This window comes from Polypterus senegalus, chromosome 3 (genome assembly GCF_016835505.1).
Source record: "Polypterus senegalus isolate Bchr_013 chromosome 3, ASM1683550v1, whole genome shotgun sequence".
Taxonomy (NCBI): Eukaryota; Metazoa; Chordata; class Cladistia; order Polypteriformes; family Polypteridae; genus Polypterus; species Polypterus senegalus.
Genome location: NC_053156.1, coordinates 303,583,287 through 303,601,091, shown reverse-complemented (window position 1 = coordinate 303,601,091; position 17,805 = coordinate 303,583,287). Strand labels below are relative to the sequence as shown.

At 45.9% G+C, this 17,805-nt stretch overlaps 1 protein-coding gene across 2 annotated transcripts in view; it reads left to right on the top strand.

Annotated features, from left to right (window-relative positions):
- ephx2 (epoxide hydrolase 2, cytoplasmic) overlaps nt 1-17,805 on the top strand; it is a 134,783-nt gene that overhangs the window by 47,133 nt on the left and 69,845 nt on the right. For both annotated transcript variants that reach the window (XM_039749523.1, XM_039749522.1), the window contains exon 4: nt 8,243-8,433. In XM_039749523.1, the coding sequence (XP_039605457.1) occupies nt 8,243-8,433 (191 nt within the window). The remainder of the gene's footprint in view (nt 1-8,242; nt 8,434-17,805) is intronic.

The following is a 17,805-nucleotide window of genomic DNA, read 5'->3' as shown; positions in this document are numbered from 1 at the left end:
ACTTCCTGATGCCATTCCTTACAGTTGAAACCTCTGATAGCTTTTTGTAGCCTTCCCCTAAACCAGGAGACTCAACAATCTTTGTTTTCAGATCTTTGGAGAGTTGCTTTGAGGATCCCATGCTGTCAGTCACTCTTCAGAGGAGAGTCAAAGGGAAGGAAGCACAACTTGTAATTGACCACCTTAAATACCTTTGACCACTCATGATTGGACACTCCTGTCTATGAAGTTCAAGGGTTATCGCGTTCATCATACCAAGTAATCAGCATTGAGCAGTGACAGGCATTCAAATCAGCACAATGACAAGGGGACCCACATTTGTGCACAGCCAGTTTTTCACATTTGATTTAATTTAAATACTGCGTCACTAAAAATTTTTGTTCGGAAAACACCACAGCACTCGGATGATCCTAGGAAATGACAGACACACCACTGTTATCTTTATTGTTGAAAGGAGAGTCAATTATTACGCAGGCTGAGAGGGGTTCCCAAACTTTTTCACACGACTGTATGTATGTGGTGACTTGCTGAGTGGTTGTGTAGGTAGGGGGTCCCAGTGCACTGCTTTGCCCCGTGGGCTATAATGCTTTTAAGACAGCTGTGGATCCCCCATGAGATTTTGAGCGGCTCGATCAATTAACATTGGGTAGAGAAGCGGCTTTGTTTCCGGTTTAACTAGCATTGGAGCTTGGTAGACTGGTAACAGTTCATAGCCAGCTTTTTGCAAACTGGCAGTACTGGTGATAACAGCGTTAATATCACAAAATGTTTACGGACCGGGACAGGCAGCACTGGCGTCAATCATTGGGAGTGATGGCAGTTCCCTGCCTTTCATAAAGCTGAAACGGTGTGCTAATGGAAAGGCTTTTGCGCACCTGCGCTCAGCTGGACTTCAGTATGAAGACCACAACACAAGGCACGCTGTGAATGGAACACAAAACACAAAGAAGATGATTTTTTACGGATCCACTCCTGATATTGTAAGTTGAGGAGTCTTTAGAGACTCCTATCGAGATTTCTAGCAGGATTGACTACTGCAATGCAGTGTTCACTGGATGTTCAAACTGTTCTTTACTCAGCCTCCAGTTAATCCGAAATGCTGCTGCAAGAATTATTACATCCATCCATCCATCATCCAACCTGCTATATCCTAACTACAGAGTCACGGGGATCTACTGGAGCCAATCACAGCCAACGCAGGGTGCAAGGCAGGAAACAAACCCTGGGCAGGGTGCCAGCCCACCATAGGGCACACACACACCAAGCACACACTAGGGACAATTTAGGACTGCCGATGTACCTAACCTGCATGTCTTTGGACTGTGGGAGGAAAACCACGCAGACACGGGGAGAACATGCAAACTCCATGCAGGGAGGACCTGGGAAGCGAACCCACCTTACTGCAAGGCAGCAGTGCTACCACTGCGCTACCATGCTGCCTACGTCTGACATACCCAGCAATTATCCATCCATCCATTATCCAACCTGCTATATCCTAACTAGAGGGTCACGGGGGTCTGCTGGAGCCAATCCCAGCCAACACAGGGCCCAAAACAGGAAACAAACCCTGGGCAGGGTGCCAGCCCACCGCAGGGCACACACACACACCAAGCACACACTAGGGACAATTTAGGATCTCCAATGCACCTCACCTGCATGTCTTTGGACTGTGGGAGGAAAGCCACGCAGACACGGGGAGAACATGCAGACTCCATGTAGGGAGGACCCAAGAAGCGAACCCGGGTCTGCTAACAGCAAGGCAGCAGCGCTACCACTGTGCCACCATGCTGCCCCAAAATATTTCAATTTTTAAATTTTAATAAATTTGGGAAACATTTTTGAAAGTTTTGTTTTGGCTTTGTCACTCTGAGGTATTCAGCACAGTTTTACTGGGACAAACATGAATTCAAATGATTTTAGCTGTGGACCACCATAGGGGCCGTAACCAGCCACCCTACCCGACCCAGACAGGCAGACACAAGTTCAAGTCCCGCAGGCACATTTGTTTTAATTGGGGCTGCGCTTGGCCTTCACTCCCCACTTCAGAGCACAGCACAGCACAGCACACAAGTGGGACAGCACAGTCCTTTCTTCCTTTCTCAGTCTGCCACCTCCACCAGCAAGCTTCATCTTCCTCTTCCTCCTCCTGACTCCGGCTCCTTGACTGGCCCTTTTAATAGGCCACCTGGAACTGCTGCAACCCAGGGCTCAGAAACTGTCTAGGCACCCCCTGGTGGTGGCCACAGTCCCCAGCAGGGTTGAAACCTGTGGCCCCGTTGTGAGCCTGGGGGGGGTTGTCCTCTTGCGTTGCCCGGAATATGCCTTCTTCCCTGGTCCTTCCTTCCATCACCAGGGCCCCTGCTGTCTGCCACATAACATAAGGCTGCACATAAGAAAATGGACAATAAAAGTGAAGGGGGTCTAAAGAATTTCTGAAGGTGTCACACAAATGATCTGAACGAGAGTATCAGCAACAAACTGGTGTCACGCATGTGCGTCTGCGGATCACAAGAAGCAGGTAATACCAGCCTGGGCTGAGAGGGGGCGCTCATGCTGTCCTTCTCCACTTCTTAACCTCCATTGTGGTGAGAAGACGCCCCTTCTGGTCCTGAGCCTTTAAAGCCCACTGCTGCCAGTTGTCAGTTCTGATTCAACTGAACCATACGATGAACCTCTGAAAGCTTACTTGTCCTGTGTTGTTGCTCTTTAATTCTAGAGGTGTGTGTAGCGGCCCTCCTGCGATTTGTTTACTGGAGTTTATTAAACGGGGACGACCAGGTTGGCACCCCAACATTTTCCTACGGGAAATTGCAGTTTCAGCCACACTGATGAAGTTTGCAGGTGATACCAAGCTAGGTGAATGGGCAGGAGATTTAGAGTTAGCTATGAGGGACTTGGAGAACAGATAGGCCTGGGCAGATTTGTGGACAAGGAAGTTTAACCCTTAAACCGCCACATACTTGGGGGGGTTAATGCACCCCTGGATGCCAAATACCTTTTTGCTGCACTTTTTAAGTAAATGTCACAATTCACAAAGAAAATGTGAAATTTTAACGGAACACGTCATCACAATTAGTGCAACACTGATCATTTTACACACTGCCAATGAACTGTAAAAACTTTTAAAATAACTATTGCAACAAGCACTTATATGTGTAAGGTGCAGCTGACGTGACTGATGAAATTCAGTAAATCACCGAGCCAACTGCGCTTGAACCTGCAGCACACAGGGGCCAACACGGACGCTAGCAGGCTAGTCTAGTGCAGCAGCTCAATCCCAGCGACAGAGGTGCTGCAGTTCTGCTGGCTGCTCAACGAATATACGCACTGACTGATCAGCTCCGGCGGTTCTGGAGGTTTAAGGGTTAATGTCAGTAAATATGAAATATTAAATGTAGGAAGTAAAAATGTGAGGTTTGAATACGCAATGGGCGCTCTTAAAATCAAAAGTATGTCTTATGAGAAGAACTTAGAAGTTGTAGTGGACTCAACACCATCAGCTGCCAGACAGACGCTGTTAAGAAGGCTGACAGAATGTCAGGTTATATAGCGCCTTGACATGTGGAGTACAAGTCACAGGAGGGTCTGTTCACCCTTCATAACACACTGGTGAGGCCTCATCTGGAGTCCTGGGTACCGTTTTGGTCTCCATGAAGTCATAGCAGCACAAGAGAAAGTCCAGAGAAGAGCGACTAGGCCGATTATGGGGGGCTACAGGGGTTACGATATTAGGAAAGATTAAAAGAGCTGAGCCTTTACAGAGATGAAGAGGAGACCTGACTGAAGAGTTTAAAATGATGAAGGGATCAGTCCAGTGGATCAAGATGATGACTTTGTAGCGAGTTCCTCTTAAGTTGAATGAGGAGCCTGGCACACACACAAAATCTCCTACTCTTAGGAAAATTAATTCAATTAGGAACGGAAACCGACCGAACCTTAGCTGGAGTTGTCTTTTGTGAAATTAAAAAAAAAAAAAAAAAAGGAAATAATCACTCAAACAATTCTTTAAACAATCAAAAAAATATATATATTATAAATCAAACAAAACAATAAACACCCTTTAAACAATCCTTAACTAATCTATAACTATACTAATCCTAAATAATAGGCCACCCCCTTAAACCCTTTATAATATATTACCCAGAAAACGGTGAAAAGAAAAGAAAATGAAAGAAAGCAAGCAAGGTAAAGAAACGGAAAGAATCTCATTTATAAACAGTGCAAATACACTCACCTAAAGGATTATTAGGACCACCATACTAATCCGGTGTTTGACCCCCTTTCGCCTTCAGAACTGCCTTAATTCTACGTGGCATTGATTCAACAAGGTGCTGAAAGCATTCTTTAGAAATGTTGGCCATATTGATAGGATAGCATCTTGCAGTTGATGGAGATTTGTGGGATGCACATCCAGGGCACGAAGCTCCTGTTCCACCACATCCCAAAGATGCTCTACTGGGTTGAGATCTGGTGACTGTGGGGGCCATTTTAGTACAGTGAACTCATTGTCATGTTCAAGAAACCAATTTGAAATGATTCGAGCTTTGTGACATGGTGCATTATCCTGCTGGAAGTAGCCATCAGAGGATGGGTACATGGTGGTCATGAAGGGATGGACATGGTCAGAAACAATGCTCAGGTAGCCCGTGGCATTTAAACGATGCCCAATTGGCACCAAGAGGCCTAAAGTGTGCCAAGAAAACATCGCCCACACCATTACACCACCACCACCAGCCTGCACAGTGGTAACAAGGCATGATGGATCCATGTTCTCATTCAGTTTACGCCAAATTCTGACTCTACCATTTGAATGTCACAACAGAAATCGAGACTCATCAGACCAGGCAACATTTTTCCAGTCTTCAACTGTCCAATTTTGGTGAGCTCGTGCAAATTGTAGCCTCTTTTTCCTATTTGTAGTGGAGATGAGTGGTACCCGGTGGGGTCTTCTGCTGTTGTAGCCCATCCGCCTCAAGGTTGTGCGTGTTGTGGCTTCACAAATGCTTTGCTGCATACCTCGGTTGTAACGAGTGGTTATTTCAGTCAAAGTTGCTCTTCTATCAGCTTGAACCAGTCGGCCCATTCTCCTCTGACCTCTAGCATCAACAAGGCATTTTTCGCCCACAGGACTGCCACCGCATACTGGATGTTTTTCCCTTTTCACACCATTCTTTGTAAACCCTAGAAATGGTTGTGCGTGAAAATCCCAGTAACTGAGCAGATTGTGAAATATTCAGACCGGCCCGTCTGGCACCAACAACCATGCCATGCTCCAAATTGCTTAAATCACCTTTCTTTGCCATTCTGACATTCAGTTTGGAGTTCAGGAGATTGTCTTGACCAGGACCACACCCCTAAATGCATTGAAGCAACTGCCATGTGATTGGTTGATTAGATAATTGCATTAATGAGAAATTGAACAGATGTTCCTAATAATCCTTTAGGTGAGTGTATATTCACATTTAATTAACTTATATTACATCTATATACACATATAAATTAGACACACAAACGCGCCTCCTTGCCTTTTTAAAGTCAGTTTCCCTTACGTCACACCATGGCACGTTTAGCAAGGACCCACGGGCATAGTATGGCCCCCTACTTTCCTTAAAGAGATACCCCACAGTCAGTTAGTTCCTTGGACATAACCTCTAAAAGGAAGCAAGCGGCCGAAACAGTTAAAAGCACACACAAAAAAATATATGTGAAAACGTTACAACTTTAAAATGAGTTCAGCAAGGACACGGGGACACGGTGGGAAACTTGTTAAGTTTGGGCGAATGCTGCACAAGTGTTTGGACGAGAGAAAACATAGAATAAGTGAAGAAGTAACGTTGTGGAGGTTAGGAGTTTAGGGACCTTCACATTTCCACTTGATGTTATTTTAGAGAGATTAGGTGGGTAAGACTGGCAAGCTTTGTTGGCCCGTTCTCGTCCAAATGTTTCTCCTATTCTAATCCAAGTCCTCTTAGTAGAATTGCCACAGCTCCATCCCAGTCATGGCCTGAGTTTCCTGTCCTGGTTGAAATGAGGAGACCATTTAGTCTATCAGGCTTCTTTCTTAGCTAATTGCTAAACTGTCTTAATTCTTCTCAAAGGTTCACAAGGTTTCCGTTTCAATACCGTGTCTCTGTGGCTTCAGTCCTTCCCCTTCATCTCCATTGGTGTTGTCCAAGGATGTGAGTTACCACAATCGGCTGCTCAACCCGGCCGGGACGCCCAAAGAAGATAAGGATGGGGGAAGGCAGCTACTGTGGGACACTGCCTCCCTAAGATGCCAGAATAGCAGTACCCCGAATTTCAGCAGGGCATCATGGGATTTGGAGTTCAGCTTCTCAGCCCTGCTGGATACTGTGGGTGCTGTCAGGAGATGCTGCCAGGGGACCTTTTACATAGCCTGGAAAATCTATCGCGTCACAGGGACAGAAGCTCCAAAGTACTTCCGGGCTGAAGAAGAAAGCAAATTCTCCATCTGACCCGGAAGTGCTAGCAAGTCATGTTGGTGGATGGACAGAAGCACTTCCGGGTCAAGGACTATATAAAGGACTGCTGGAGACCCAGCAAGCGAGTCGGAGTTGGGAGGTAGTAGGACAGAGCTTGCTGGGAGGAGTGTAGGAGAGGTTAGTGTGAGATTTATTGTGATTGTGACTGTCTGTGTATGGTGGCGGAGGTACTTGGAGAAACTGAAAACAATTAAGAAGAAAATAGTTAAAGACATTCTTGGTGATTTTCTGCTGTGTTCGGTGTTTCTGTCTGTTGGGTTGAAAGAGGCATCAGCGACCTCTAGCGTCTTACACAATTTAGATGAAAGAATTCTGCTGGATCTCCTCTATCAATGCCTTTGAGGATTTTGAAGACCTGCATGAGGTCCGCATGCATTCTCTGAGCATGCCAGAGTACGACGTGTCCTGAAGTCCCAGGATGCACCTGGTTGTTCTCCTCTTGCACAGCTTCAACTGCTGCTTTGTCTTTCTTGTAGTGTGGTGACCAGAACTGCACACAACACTCCAGATGAAGTTTCACTAGTGCATCACATGGTGTGACAACAAGAAGACGAAGGGGACTGGCAAAGGTTTGGGGTAGCCGTCCTGTATATTGCAGTAGGATGCAGACAAAGTAACGCAACTGTTTTTTCAAAACAGAACTTAGGCATAGGCGGAAACAAGAGGCAGAAGAAGTTGGAATCGGAAGTTGGCTTCATTGAGGCCCGGAAAGCAGAAGTGACGTCATTGAGGCCCAGAAATCAGAAGTGACGTCATTGAGGCCCAGAAATCAGAAGTGACGTCATTGAGGCCCAGAAATCAGAAGTGACGTCGTTCGGGCCAGGCGGAAATTCCTGAGAATGGTCTGTAGGAAAAGAAGATAAAGGATAAATGCTCTCACGTTCGGGTTCAGCACTGAATTTCCCTCGTTCGAGCCCTTCAGCTGCCTCCTATGCATACGTGTGTGACAGTAGTCTAAGTGTGGTGTCCCTTGTGTTATATTCAGCAGTTTGTATGATATAACCCAACATTTTATTTGCCTTTCTAATTGAGAACGTTGGGTCAGCCTAAGCTCCTAAATCCTACTCAAAGGTCTCTTCTTGTAGCTCAGTGTCTCCCATCTTGTACTTATAACTGATGTCCCATTTGTCCACGTGTAACTTTTTTGTACATCAAACTGCATTTTCCAAGTGTTATTCCTATTCTAGAACTTTTCCAAGTCTTTGTGAATCGTCTGGGGTGTGCTTTGCAGCCATTACTGCCAAGTTAGTGTCACACACATGCGCATTTGGGGGCGGCTTAAAGGCTCAGATGATGGTAACTTCCTGCCGGACCACAAGAGGGCGCTGTTGACTAACACCTTGTCTCTCCATCCCTCTGCAGACCGGAAACGTGACAGCTTTAACACCCTTGATGTCACTTCCGGTGTCCACCTGCCTGGACCCGCCTCTTCCTGACGGGACGGGAACTCCTCCATCTTGAGTGCTCTGTTTGGAGACTCGTGTCTACAGCAACGTTTTTCTTTTCTTGTAACGCTTTTATCACTCACGTTTTCTTTGAATTATACAGGGTGTGCCTACGGGTGCCCCAACAATTCACAGTTGTCTTTTTTGTTACAGCGCAGAGTGGTAGAACAAGCACAGATTTGAAGTACATGTAGATTCTGGCTGTGGCACTGCTCAGTTCTGGCCACTAGTTGGCCTTATTTCAGTTTGACTCGTCACTCATCTTGTTGTCACCCATCTGTTCTATCTATGCAGGTTTCAAGACGTGCATCCTGACCAACAACTGGGTGGATGACACGGATCACAAGGACGTGCAGGCCCAGCTCCTGTGTACCCTGCAGCAGCACTTTGACCTTATCGTGGAGTCCTGCAGGGTCGGACTGAGGAAGCCCCAGAGTGACATTTACACCCTGGCCTTGGCAAAACTGAATGCCACCCCAGAACAGGTGAGGTGACCGTTTTTTTTATATTTGCAATGATTTGTGGTACCAGAGTGATGACAGGAGTCGTAACCACAGCTCATCAAATCACGCAAACTCTGGAATGACCTAAAGAAATTAATCAGATCAGCTGACTCCATGAATTCTTTTAAAAATCAACTCCAAACTCATCTGTTCAGGAAGGCGTTTAGCTCTACTTGACTTTATTATCCTTCTCTCAGTTTACCTCTCTGTCAAGATGCTCATGTAACCCGTGTGTGTGCGAGACCATCAATTCTGTTGTCTGTTGGGCTTTCTCTAAATTCATTGTCGTAATCTTCTTTATTTATTTATTTGGTCTGTACAATGCTATATACTGTATACCCTGCCGTTCTTTCTTATATTCTGTAAGTGCCTTGAGCATGGGAAAGGCGCTATATAAATAAAATGTATTATTATTTATTATTATCATTAGGGAGCTAATGGGTTCAAGCAGCATGTGAAATGCCCCATAGTAAGCAGGGGGTCCCATCAGTGCTCCAGTGTTTCCTGAACACTTACATCTTCCAGTGGAATATAAAATACATTAAAAATGGAGAATGCCATCTATTAGAATATGCGTATCTCAGGTGGATGAATGGGCCAAACTGTGCTTCTGTCTCAAAGTTTTAAAAATATATATTCAGTAAAGCCAAAAAACACACAAAAATGCCCCTCCAGGGAGAGGATAACCGTAAACCCTTGGCAACCACCCTGGACTTCACTTCCCTGTCTCCTTTTATAGAACTGTGGGTGGTCCCTAAATGGTAATAGAAAAGTGACTCCGCCCTCTTGGTGCCCTCTAACCCCCAAAATACAAGAAACATAAGAGAATAGAATAACAGGCTTAGAATGAAATTAACAAAAATAAATTATTAAATATCAGCTGGGAGTGTAATCCTGGCTTCACCACAACATTAGGGACTTGAATTTTCAGGATTTCAGGGATAATTAGGGAGCCCCTTGTGTTTTGCACCTTTTATACAAGGCAGATTGACCAGTCCGGGACCACCAGAGGGCCCACTCACACACACACCCCTCCAATCCCATACTCTAACTGGGTCAGTTTGGAGTCTTCAGTTTGCTTTACCTGCACATCCTTAAGGATGTGAAAGGAATCCAGAAGAAATGTGGGGAAAACATGCAAAGTCTGCATCTTATTTGACGGATCTGAATATTTGAAGCTCAGCCGTCACAGTAGAGGAGGATGATGGGAGTGACCCTGTTAGTCACAATGGATTGTGTTCTCAATGTAAAACAGGCAGGATGTTTAGGGTCATTCTTAGGAAACCCCCAGTAGTGTGGCCTGGTGGGAGACCAAAGAGCAGATAATGTGCTGAGTATTGTGTGCAGCGCCCCCTGTGGGTCAGATCAGAGGGAAAATGACATATCACATCCTGGAGTCTGTGCCTGCAACCCCGCTTGTATCCCCAGATTTGTTTGTACAAAATCTGACAGATTTGAAAAGCTCTAAAGCACCGAGCAGGTTTCATCCTTACAGCTCTTTTCACAAGGGGGGCTTCAGTCTCCACATACGGAGGAGAACACTGCAGGGAATGGAGCGGAACATGTCGAGAGCCCCCTGGAGTCAGCTTAAATGACAGCCAATTCAGTCTGTTTTATTGACAGTCCAAAAGTAGGCCAACATATGAGAAAGGCGCTATATGAATAAAATGTATTATTATTAATATTATTATTATTAACCTGCGGTGGGCTGGCGCCCTGCCCGGGGTTTGTTTCCTGCTTTGCACCCTGTGTTGGCTGGGATTGGCTCCACCAGACCCCCATGACCCTGTAGTTAGGATATAGCAGGTTGGATAATGGATGGATAATTATTAACACTGTGGCCCCCCTAGTCCCAGTGTCTGCCTTACTAACATCTCTTTGCCTTTATGTTGCTCAGACCTTCTTTATATCCCCCCGCCGCCCCTCCAGTTGCTTCAGTAACAGCACCTCCCTAAGTCTGCCTCACTCGTGATCCCCCAAGTCCACCTTCATTGATGGCCTCCTCACATTTGACAGCCCAATCACCGTCCATCATCCAAAATCCCGTCTAGTATTAGCATTGCAGACCATCTCGTTCTCCGACATTCTGGATAGCAAAGAAAAACTTTCACAATGTCGATGCAGAGTGAGGTAGGGAGTCAGTCATTCAGGGCTTACTTAGGAAATGAGTTACCGGGTTTTGGTTTTTGTTTTTTATGTTTCTTGCAGTTTTGACTTTGATGATTTTTTCGGGACCATCTGCCAAGTTCCTTTCCTGGTATTTACCAGGTGGGCACAGCAGAGCCATAGCTTTGCAAACTTTTCAAGGCAACGAACCTCAAGTCCAGGATGATTTAGAAAATGCTTCATCAATGCTAAAAACAGATCATCTGTGAAGTCCCGTGTAACAATCGACTTATCAAAGGTACAAAAGCCACCCGTAAGGGAAGTGGACGATGTTCGAAATATAAAGTAGCATTAAGATAGTTTGGTCTTAGACCCCCCCCTCTTCCCCCATCCCGCTCCCACCAATCCTCAAGAAACGCTGATAATGTCTGAAACTGTTTTGTGATCATGGAAACAATGTTTACGCTGTGAAGAAATCAAAACACAGACACAAAAGATTAAGTGTTGGGGGAATTCCCTGTGTAATGCTGGGGACGTAGAGTAGTCTTGAAAGACTGATACCTGGTCAAAAAAACTAGGCAAAAAGACGACATTTGACAGCAGAGTGACTTCTTCAGGTATCTTTTATGTACAAATGAAATAAACGGAAATGAGTTGGCAGGAAATGATGTTGATTGGAAAGGACGGAAAGGACGTCTTCATCGGGGAGTGGAGGTGACATTGTCAGTGGAAGCCGGAAGTGAAGTCATTAACACGGGACTAGGAGCGACGTCTTAGACACAGGGACCCGGGAGGTAGTTGAGGTATTTTAATATTATTGATCTTCTGTTTTTTCTGTTGAAAAAGGAGAAAAGGTGTTAGTGCTCTGTAGTCTGTTCCAGTCCTCTGTCTTTCATTATTTCACGCTCGTTTGGGCCCTTTGGCTGCCTCGCTAAGTGCATGTGTGTGTGACAACGTACATTAAAGGTGACGGGTGTGGCGGATGGACAGCCGGGACCCATGCCCGGCCGGGACGCCCCTTCAACGCTGGATCCGGGGGAGCAGCCATGGGATGCACACTACGCCCCCCTGGGTTGCATCGGGGCCTGTTTTATGAAACACCAGAGCTCATCCATCCTGGTTGGGCTCCGTGGCCACCGCCAGGCGGAGCTGCAAGGCTTCCAGAGCCTGTGTGGGTGGCAACGCAGCCACACCCGGAAGTGCAGCCTAATTTAGGTTAATTACCACCTGAAGCACTTCTGGGGGGGCATATATGGGTAGCCTGCAGGCACTACTCAGGGTGCCAGAGTCAGTTGGAGGAGGATGAAGCTGCCCTGGGAGGAGTGCAGGGACAGAAGAGTGTGATTTGTGGTTTGCTTTACTTTTGGTTTTTGGGACTGTGTTGGGGCTGGTGGGAAACAGGGAAGACGTGTCCCACGGCTGAAGAAGAAAATAAAGACTTTTTGTTTGTTGTACCCATGCCTCTGGTGTCAGTTTGTGTTGGGTCGGCACCAATAGTGCCCTTTATCACACAGGCTACTCGTTTAGTCAACCCATTTCCCACGGATCAAGACCAAACACCTCCTCCTTTCCTTTCCCGGGATGATATTGTCCCTGATGTGTGAGTAGGAGGCAGCTAAAGGGCTTGAGTAATTGTAATACCACATCAGACCAGGGGGCGGCAGGATGTGCTGACTGTCTTGCTCAGTTCCTTGCAGACCATTCCCGGGAAATCCCATCAGGTCCCAGTGCCGTTGATGATGTTACTTCCGGTCCCGATGCCTCGGATGACGTCACTTCCTGTTCCGCCCCCGATAATGTCACTTCCTCTCCAGGCCTTTAAAGCCACCATCTTACCTCCAGTCTGACAGTTCTGTTTCGGACTCAGTCTTGTGAACGTCTCTTTTCAATTAGTTAAACTTTTGCAGTCAGGATATAATATACGGGTGGCTGCCCCAAACCTTTATGATGTCTGGAGTGAATTACTTGTCACAATATACAAACAGCAAGAGATACAAATATTCAAAATAGCACCAAAACAAGAAGCGAAATGAGAAATAACAGTTAGTGTGAAATGATGATGAATATCCTGGTTTATAGTTTCTCACTGAATGATCAGTGGAGGAATAGAGAGAGCGAGTCCGAATCACCAACAGGATCAACCAGAGAACCCCTCACATCTTCTCGGGTCTTCACCTCGCCGTTTCTTTCTTCTGGCTGGCCACCCCACAAATAGTGGATATCTCCAGGTAAAGTTCACCTCCGCCTTCTTCCTCGGCTTAGACAGTCGAGCCCTTTGCTTTGCTGCTTCTCTTCTTCCTCTACCCTCTTTCTCGGTTAGTAATCGGCCTTTAAAAAAAGGTATCCTCTGAAATGTCCCACAGTTCCATAGTAGCATGATGCCTGCCCTAGGCAGATGGAAGTCCTACCAAGTGGGGTCTCCCAAAACTTAGTTATTGACTGCTGGGCCTGAATGGATTCTCCTTCGGCATTCTCAAGTTCCTGTAATATGACAGTGCCGGCAGCCAGAAGGAGGCATGTCAGATTTTAATTCTACGTCACCTCTCTACACACTAAAATGACACCTTGCTGCGGCCTGCAGGCAGAGCGGGCAAAACCCTTGAGATGGTACTGGATGTTTAGCTATTTGAGGCGGAGCTGGCAGTTAAAACTGGGGCGGGGTGTTTGAGGTGGGTGGGGACATTTGAAGTAGGACTGGATGTTTGGAGTGAAGTGAAATGTTTAAGGTGGAGCTGGAGGCTTAAGCTGGGGCAAGATGTTTGAGGTGGGGCTGAACATTCGAGGAGGAGCTGGACATTGAGATGGGACTGGAATATTGAGGCAGGGCTGGAGCTTTGAGGTGGTGTTAAATGTTTGGGGGTGGGGGTGATGTATGTTTGAAATGTGGCTGGACGTTTGAGGTTAAAGTGAAAATTTGAGACTGGACGGGACATTTGAAGTGTGACTGGATATTTGAGTTGAGCTGGACGTTTACGCTCAGGATGGACGTTTGAAGTGTCGCTGGGTATTTGAGGTGAAACTGAACATGTCAGACTGGATTGGACGTTTGAAGCATGATGGGATGTTTGAGGTGGTGTTCAGTGTTTCAGAAGGAGCTTGACACTTAAATTGGGACTAAACACTTGAGGAACGGCTGGATATTTGAGGTGGGGTTGGATGTTTGAGTTACGGCTGAACATTTGAGGTGAGGATGAACATTTAAAGTAGGACTGGTTGTCTGAGGCAGGGCTGAATAGTCAAAGTGGGGCTGAAGTTTTGAGATGGGGCTGGACAGTTCAGATGGGACTGAATGATCAAGGTGGGACTGGATGTTTAAGGTGGAGCAGGATGTTTAAGCTGGGACTGGATGTTTGAGGTACACCTGGACATTCAATGTAACACTGAACATTTGAAGCATGACAGAATATTGGAGGTGGTGTTCAATGCTTCAGACAGAGCTTGGCACTTAAATTGGGACTAAGCACTTGAGGAATGGCTGGATATTTGAGGTGGGGTTGGACCTTTAAGGTGGGTCTGGAAGTCTGAGTTAGGGCTGAACATTTGAGACGAGGATGGATATTTGAAGTGCGACTCGTTGTTTGAAGTTTGAGACAGGGCTGGACATTTTGGGTGGGGCTGCATATTTAAGGTGGTGCAGGATGTCTGAGATGGGACTGGATGTTTGAGGAACACCTGGACATTTGAGACTGGACTGGGCATTTGAATCATAATGAGATGTATGAAGTGGTGTTTAAATTTTCAGAAGGAGCTTGGCACTTAAATTAGGACTAAAAACTTGAAGAATGGCTGGATATTTGAGGTGGGGTTGGACCTTTAAGGTGGGTGTGGGAGTCTGAGTTAGGGCTGAACATTTGAGGCAAGGATGGGCATTTAAAGTGCGACTGGTTGTTTGAGGTTGAAGTTTTGAGACAGGGCTGGACATTTTGGGTGGGGCTGGATATTTAAGGTGGGGCAGGATGTCTGAGATGAGACTGGCTGTTTGAGGCTCGGTTAAGCACTGAGGTGGGGATGAACATCTGAGATGGGACATTTGAAGCATTGCTGGATGTTTGGAGTGAAGTTAAATGAAGCAGAGCTGGATGCCTAAGCTGCATCTTGACTTGATGTTATTTTGGAGAAATTAGGTGAACAGGATTTGCGAGGTTATTGGATGTGAATGGCGTGTCCTTTCTGAAGTTTTTCTCCAGGAGACCCATCAGTTTGAAAATGAAAAGATAAAACTGACAACAACAGCTTGTAGCTTTATTACAGTTTTCATTTACATAATGAATTCGTTCATTTACATTCTTAAACAAAAAGCCAGAAATGTGTATGAACACGATAAGCGACATTTTGTGAAGCTCTGCTAAAGAATACGTGGAATGCCAATTTATCTCAAAGATGAAATTCAGTCGAGGTGATGCAAATTTCAGAGGCCGAGTTCTTATCGGGGAGACGCCTGAATGCGGGAGCTGGTGGCTTATTAACAGAGCTGAGATCTGATAAAGTGGAATCGGTGCCGAGGCAAAGCGTCACTCGGGGGGATACGCCGCCATACGTCCTGCTCAGAATCAAAATGCCGAGGCAGGTGCATCTCCAGAGGATTGTCTTTGAGTGCTGAAGGAAAGGCAACGCTTCACGCTGGCAGCAGACACTGAAACGGTTCCAGCGGTGGGATTGTGGGGCTGTGAAAGTTTGTTTGTCTGTTTAGAGGCAGGGAATTATCTGCATGATAGGGCAGCGGAAAAAACACTATGGAGGGAGCGGTGAAGTCAGAGGGCTGCTTCAAATGAAGACTCGGTTTATTCTGGAAGCTGAAGGGAACTGCTTGAATGGAAAATGTAACGGTGGGACCAGAGAATGGTCTTGAACAAAGAGTCACAGCTGCAGATCTGTAGAACTTGAAATGTAATGGTGGCAGAAGTGGGATCAGAAGGCTCTTCTAAGGTTTATTTGGATGTATTCCTGTGACTGCAGGGCATTATCTCTGTGAAAGGAATTTTATGCAGAGAGGATGTTACTCACCTGACAATCTTCTTCTTCTTTCAGCTGCTCCCGTTAGGGGTCGCCACAGCAGGTCATCTGTTTCCATATCTTCCTGTCCTCTTCGTCTTGTTCTGTCTCATCCATCACCTGCATGTCCTCTCTTACCACATCCATAAACCTTCTCTTAGGCCTTCCTCTTTTCCTCTTCCCTGGCAGCTCTATCCTTAGCACCCTTCTCCCAATATACCCTTCATCTATCTATCTATCTATCTATCTATCTATCTATCTATCTATCTATCTATCTATCTATCTATCTATCTATCTATCTATCTATCTATCTATCTATCTATCTATCTATCTATCTATCTATCTATCTATCTATCTATCTATCTATCTATCTATCTATCTATCTATCTATCTATCTATCTATCTATCCTCTGCACATGTCCAGACCAACGCAATCTCACCTCTCTGACTTTGACTCCCAACCGTCCAACCTGAGCTGACCCTCTGATGTCCTCATTTCTAATTCTGTCCATCCTCGTCACCCCCAATGCAAATCATAGCATCTTTAACTCTGCCACATCCAGCTCTGTCTCCTGTGCCACCGTCTCCAGCTCATATACCATAGCTGGTCTTCTCACTACCGTCCTGTAGATCTTCCCTTTGACTCTTGCTGATACCCATCTGTCACAAATCACTCCTGACACTCTTCTCCACCCACTCCACCCTGCCTGCACTCTCTTCCACACTCCCCGTTACTCTGTACTGTTGATTCCAAGTATTTAAACTCATCCACCTTTGCCAACTCTACTCCCCTCATCCTCACCACTCCATTGACCCCCTCTCATTCACACACATGTATTCTGTCCTGTTCCTACTGACCTTCATTCCTCTCCTCTCCTATCTCCACCTCTCCAGGGTCTCCTCAACCTGCTCCCTACTCTCGCTACAGATCACAATGTCATCAGCAAACATCACAGTCCACGGGGAACTCCTGTCTAATCTCATCTGTCAACCTGTCCATCACCATTGCAAATAAGAAAGGGTTCAGAGCCGATCCCTGATGTAATCCCACCTCCGTCACTCCTACCACAGACCTCACCACGGTCACACTCCCCTCGTACATATGCTGTACAACCCTTACGTACTTCTCTGCCACTCAAGACTTCCTCATACAATACCACAGCTCTTCTCTAGTCATTTGCTTTCTCCAGGTCCACAAAGATGCAATGCTTCTCCTTCTGGCCGGCTCTAAACTTCTCCATCAACACCCTCAGAGCAAACATCACATCTGTGGTGCTCTTTCTTGGCATGAAACCACACTGCTGCTCACTAATCATCACCTCACTTCTTAACCAAGCTTCCACTACTCACTACTATGTTATTCAATCGACAATACAGGAGATATAATGGTGGGAACAGTGCGATCAGGGAACTCTTTTGGATCAACGGAATTGGAATTCTGCTATTTTGGTGTTTTTTGGTGGACCTATCTGATGCTGGACACTTTTATCTGTCCTAGATTAGTCGTGCTGGGATGGCGACTTGGTGACAGAGCAGACAGTTTGGATGATAGGCATCTGACCATAGAATCAGACCACAAATAGAACAACACATGTTCAAAAAGGTTCAAAAAGACTCTTTAATTTCACACAAATACCTTCAAACAGACGTCTTTCCGCAACGACTAGAAAACACGGTGCTCTTCCTTTTCTCCTTCAGTCTTCTCCAGGTAAACTCCACTCCAGTCTGTGGGGAGGGGAGTAGAGGGGAGTAGAGGGGCTCCCGTTTTAGAGTCTAACCTCAGCAGAAATACCTCTGGCATGTCAGTGCCGCAGCCAAGAAGCACTTCTGGGTCAGGTGGCACGTCAGTGTGACCAGGAGGCCTCCCTCCTGACACCAACACCCCAAATGTTCTCGATTCCATTCTGTTTTCCTCTCTTCTCTTCTCTCTTCATCCTTTTGGTTATTTTTTTTTAACCCTTAAACCGCCACATACTTTGGGGGGTTAATGTATCCCCGGAAGCCAAATACTTTTTTGATGCACTTTTTAAAGAAACATCACAATTCACCAACAAAAAGTGAAATTTCAAAGGAACGCATTTTTTCATGCAAAGAGCATCACAATTACTGCAACACTGATCATGTTACACACTGCCAATGAACTGTAAAATCTATAAAAAGAACTACTGCAACAATCTATTATGATATGTAGAAGCTGCAACTGACGTCATCGATGAAATTCAGTAAATCACCGAGCTGACTGCACTTGAAGTGGCT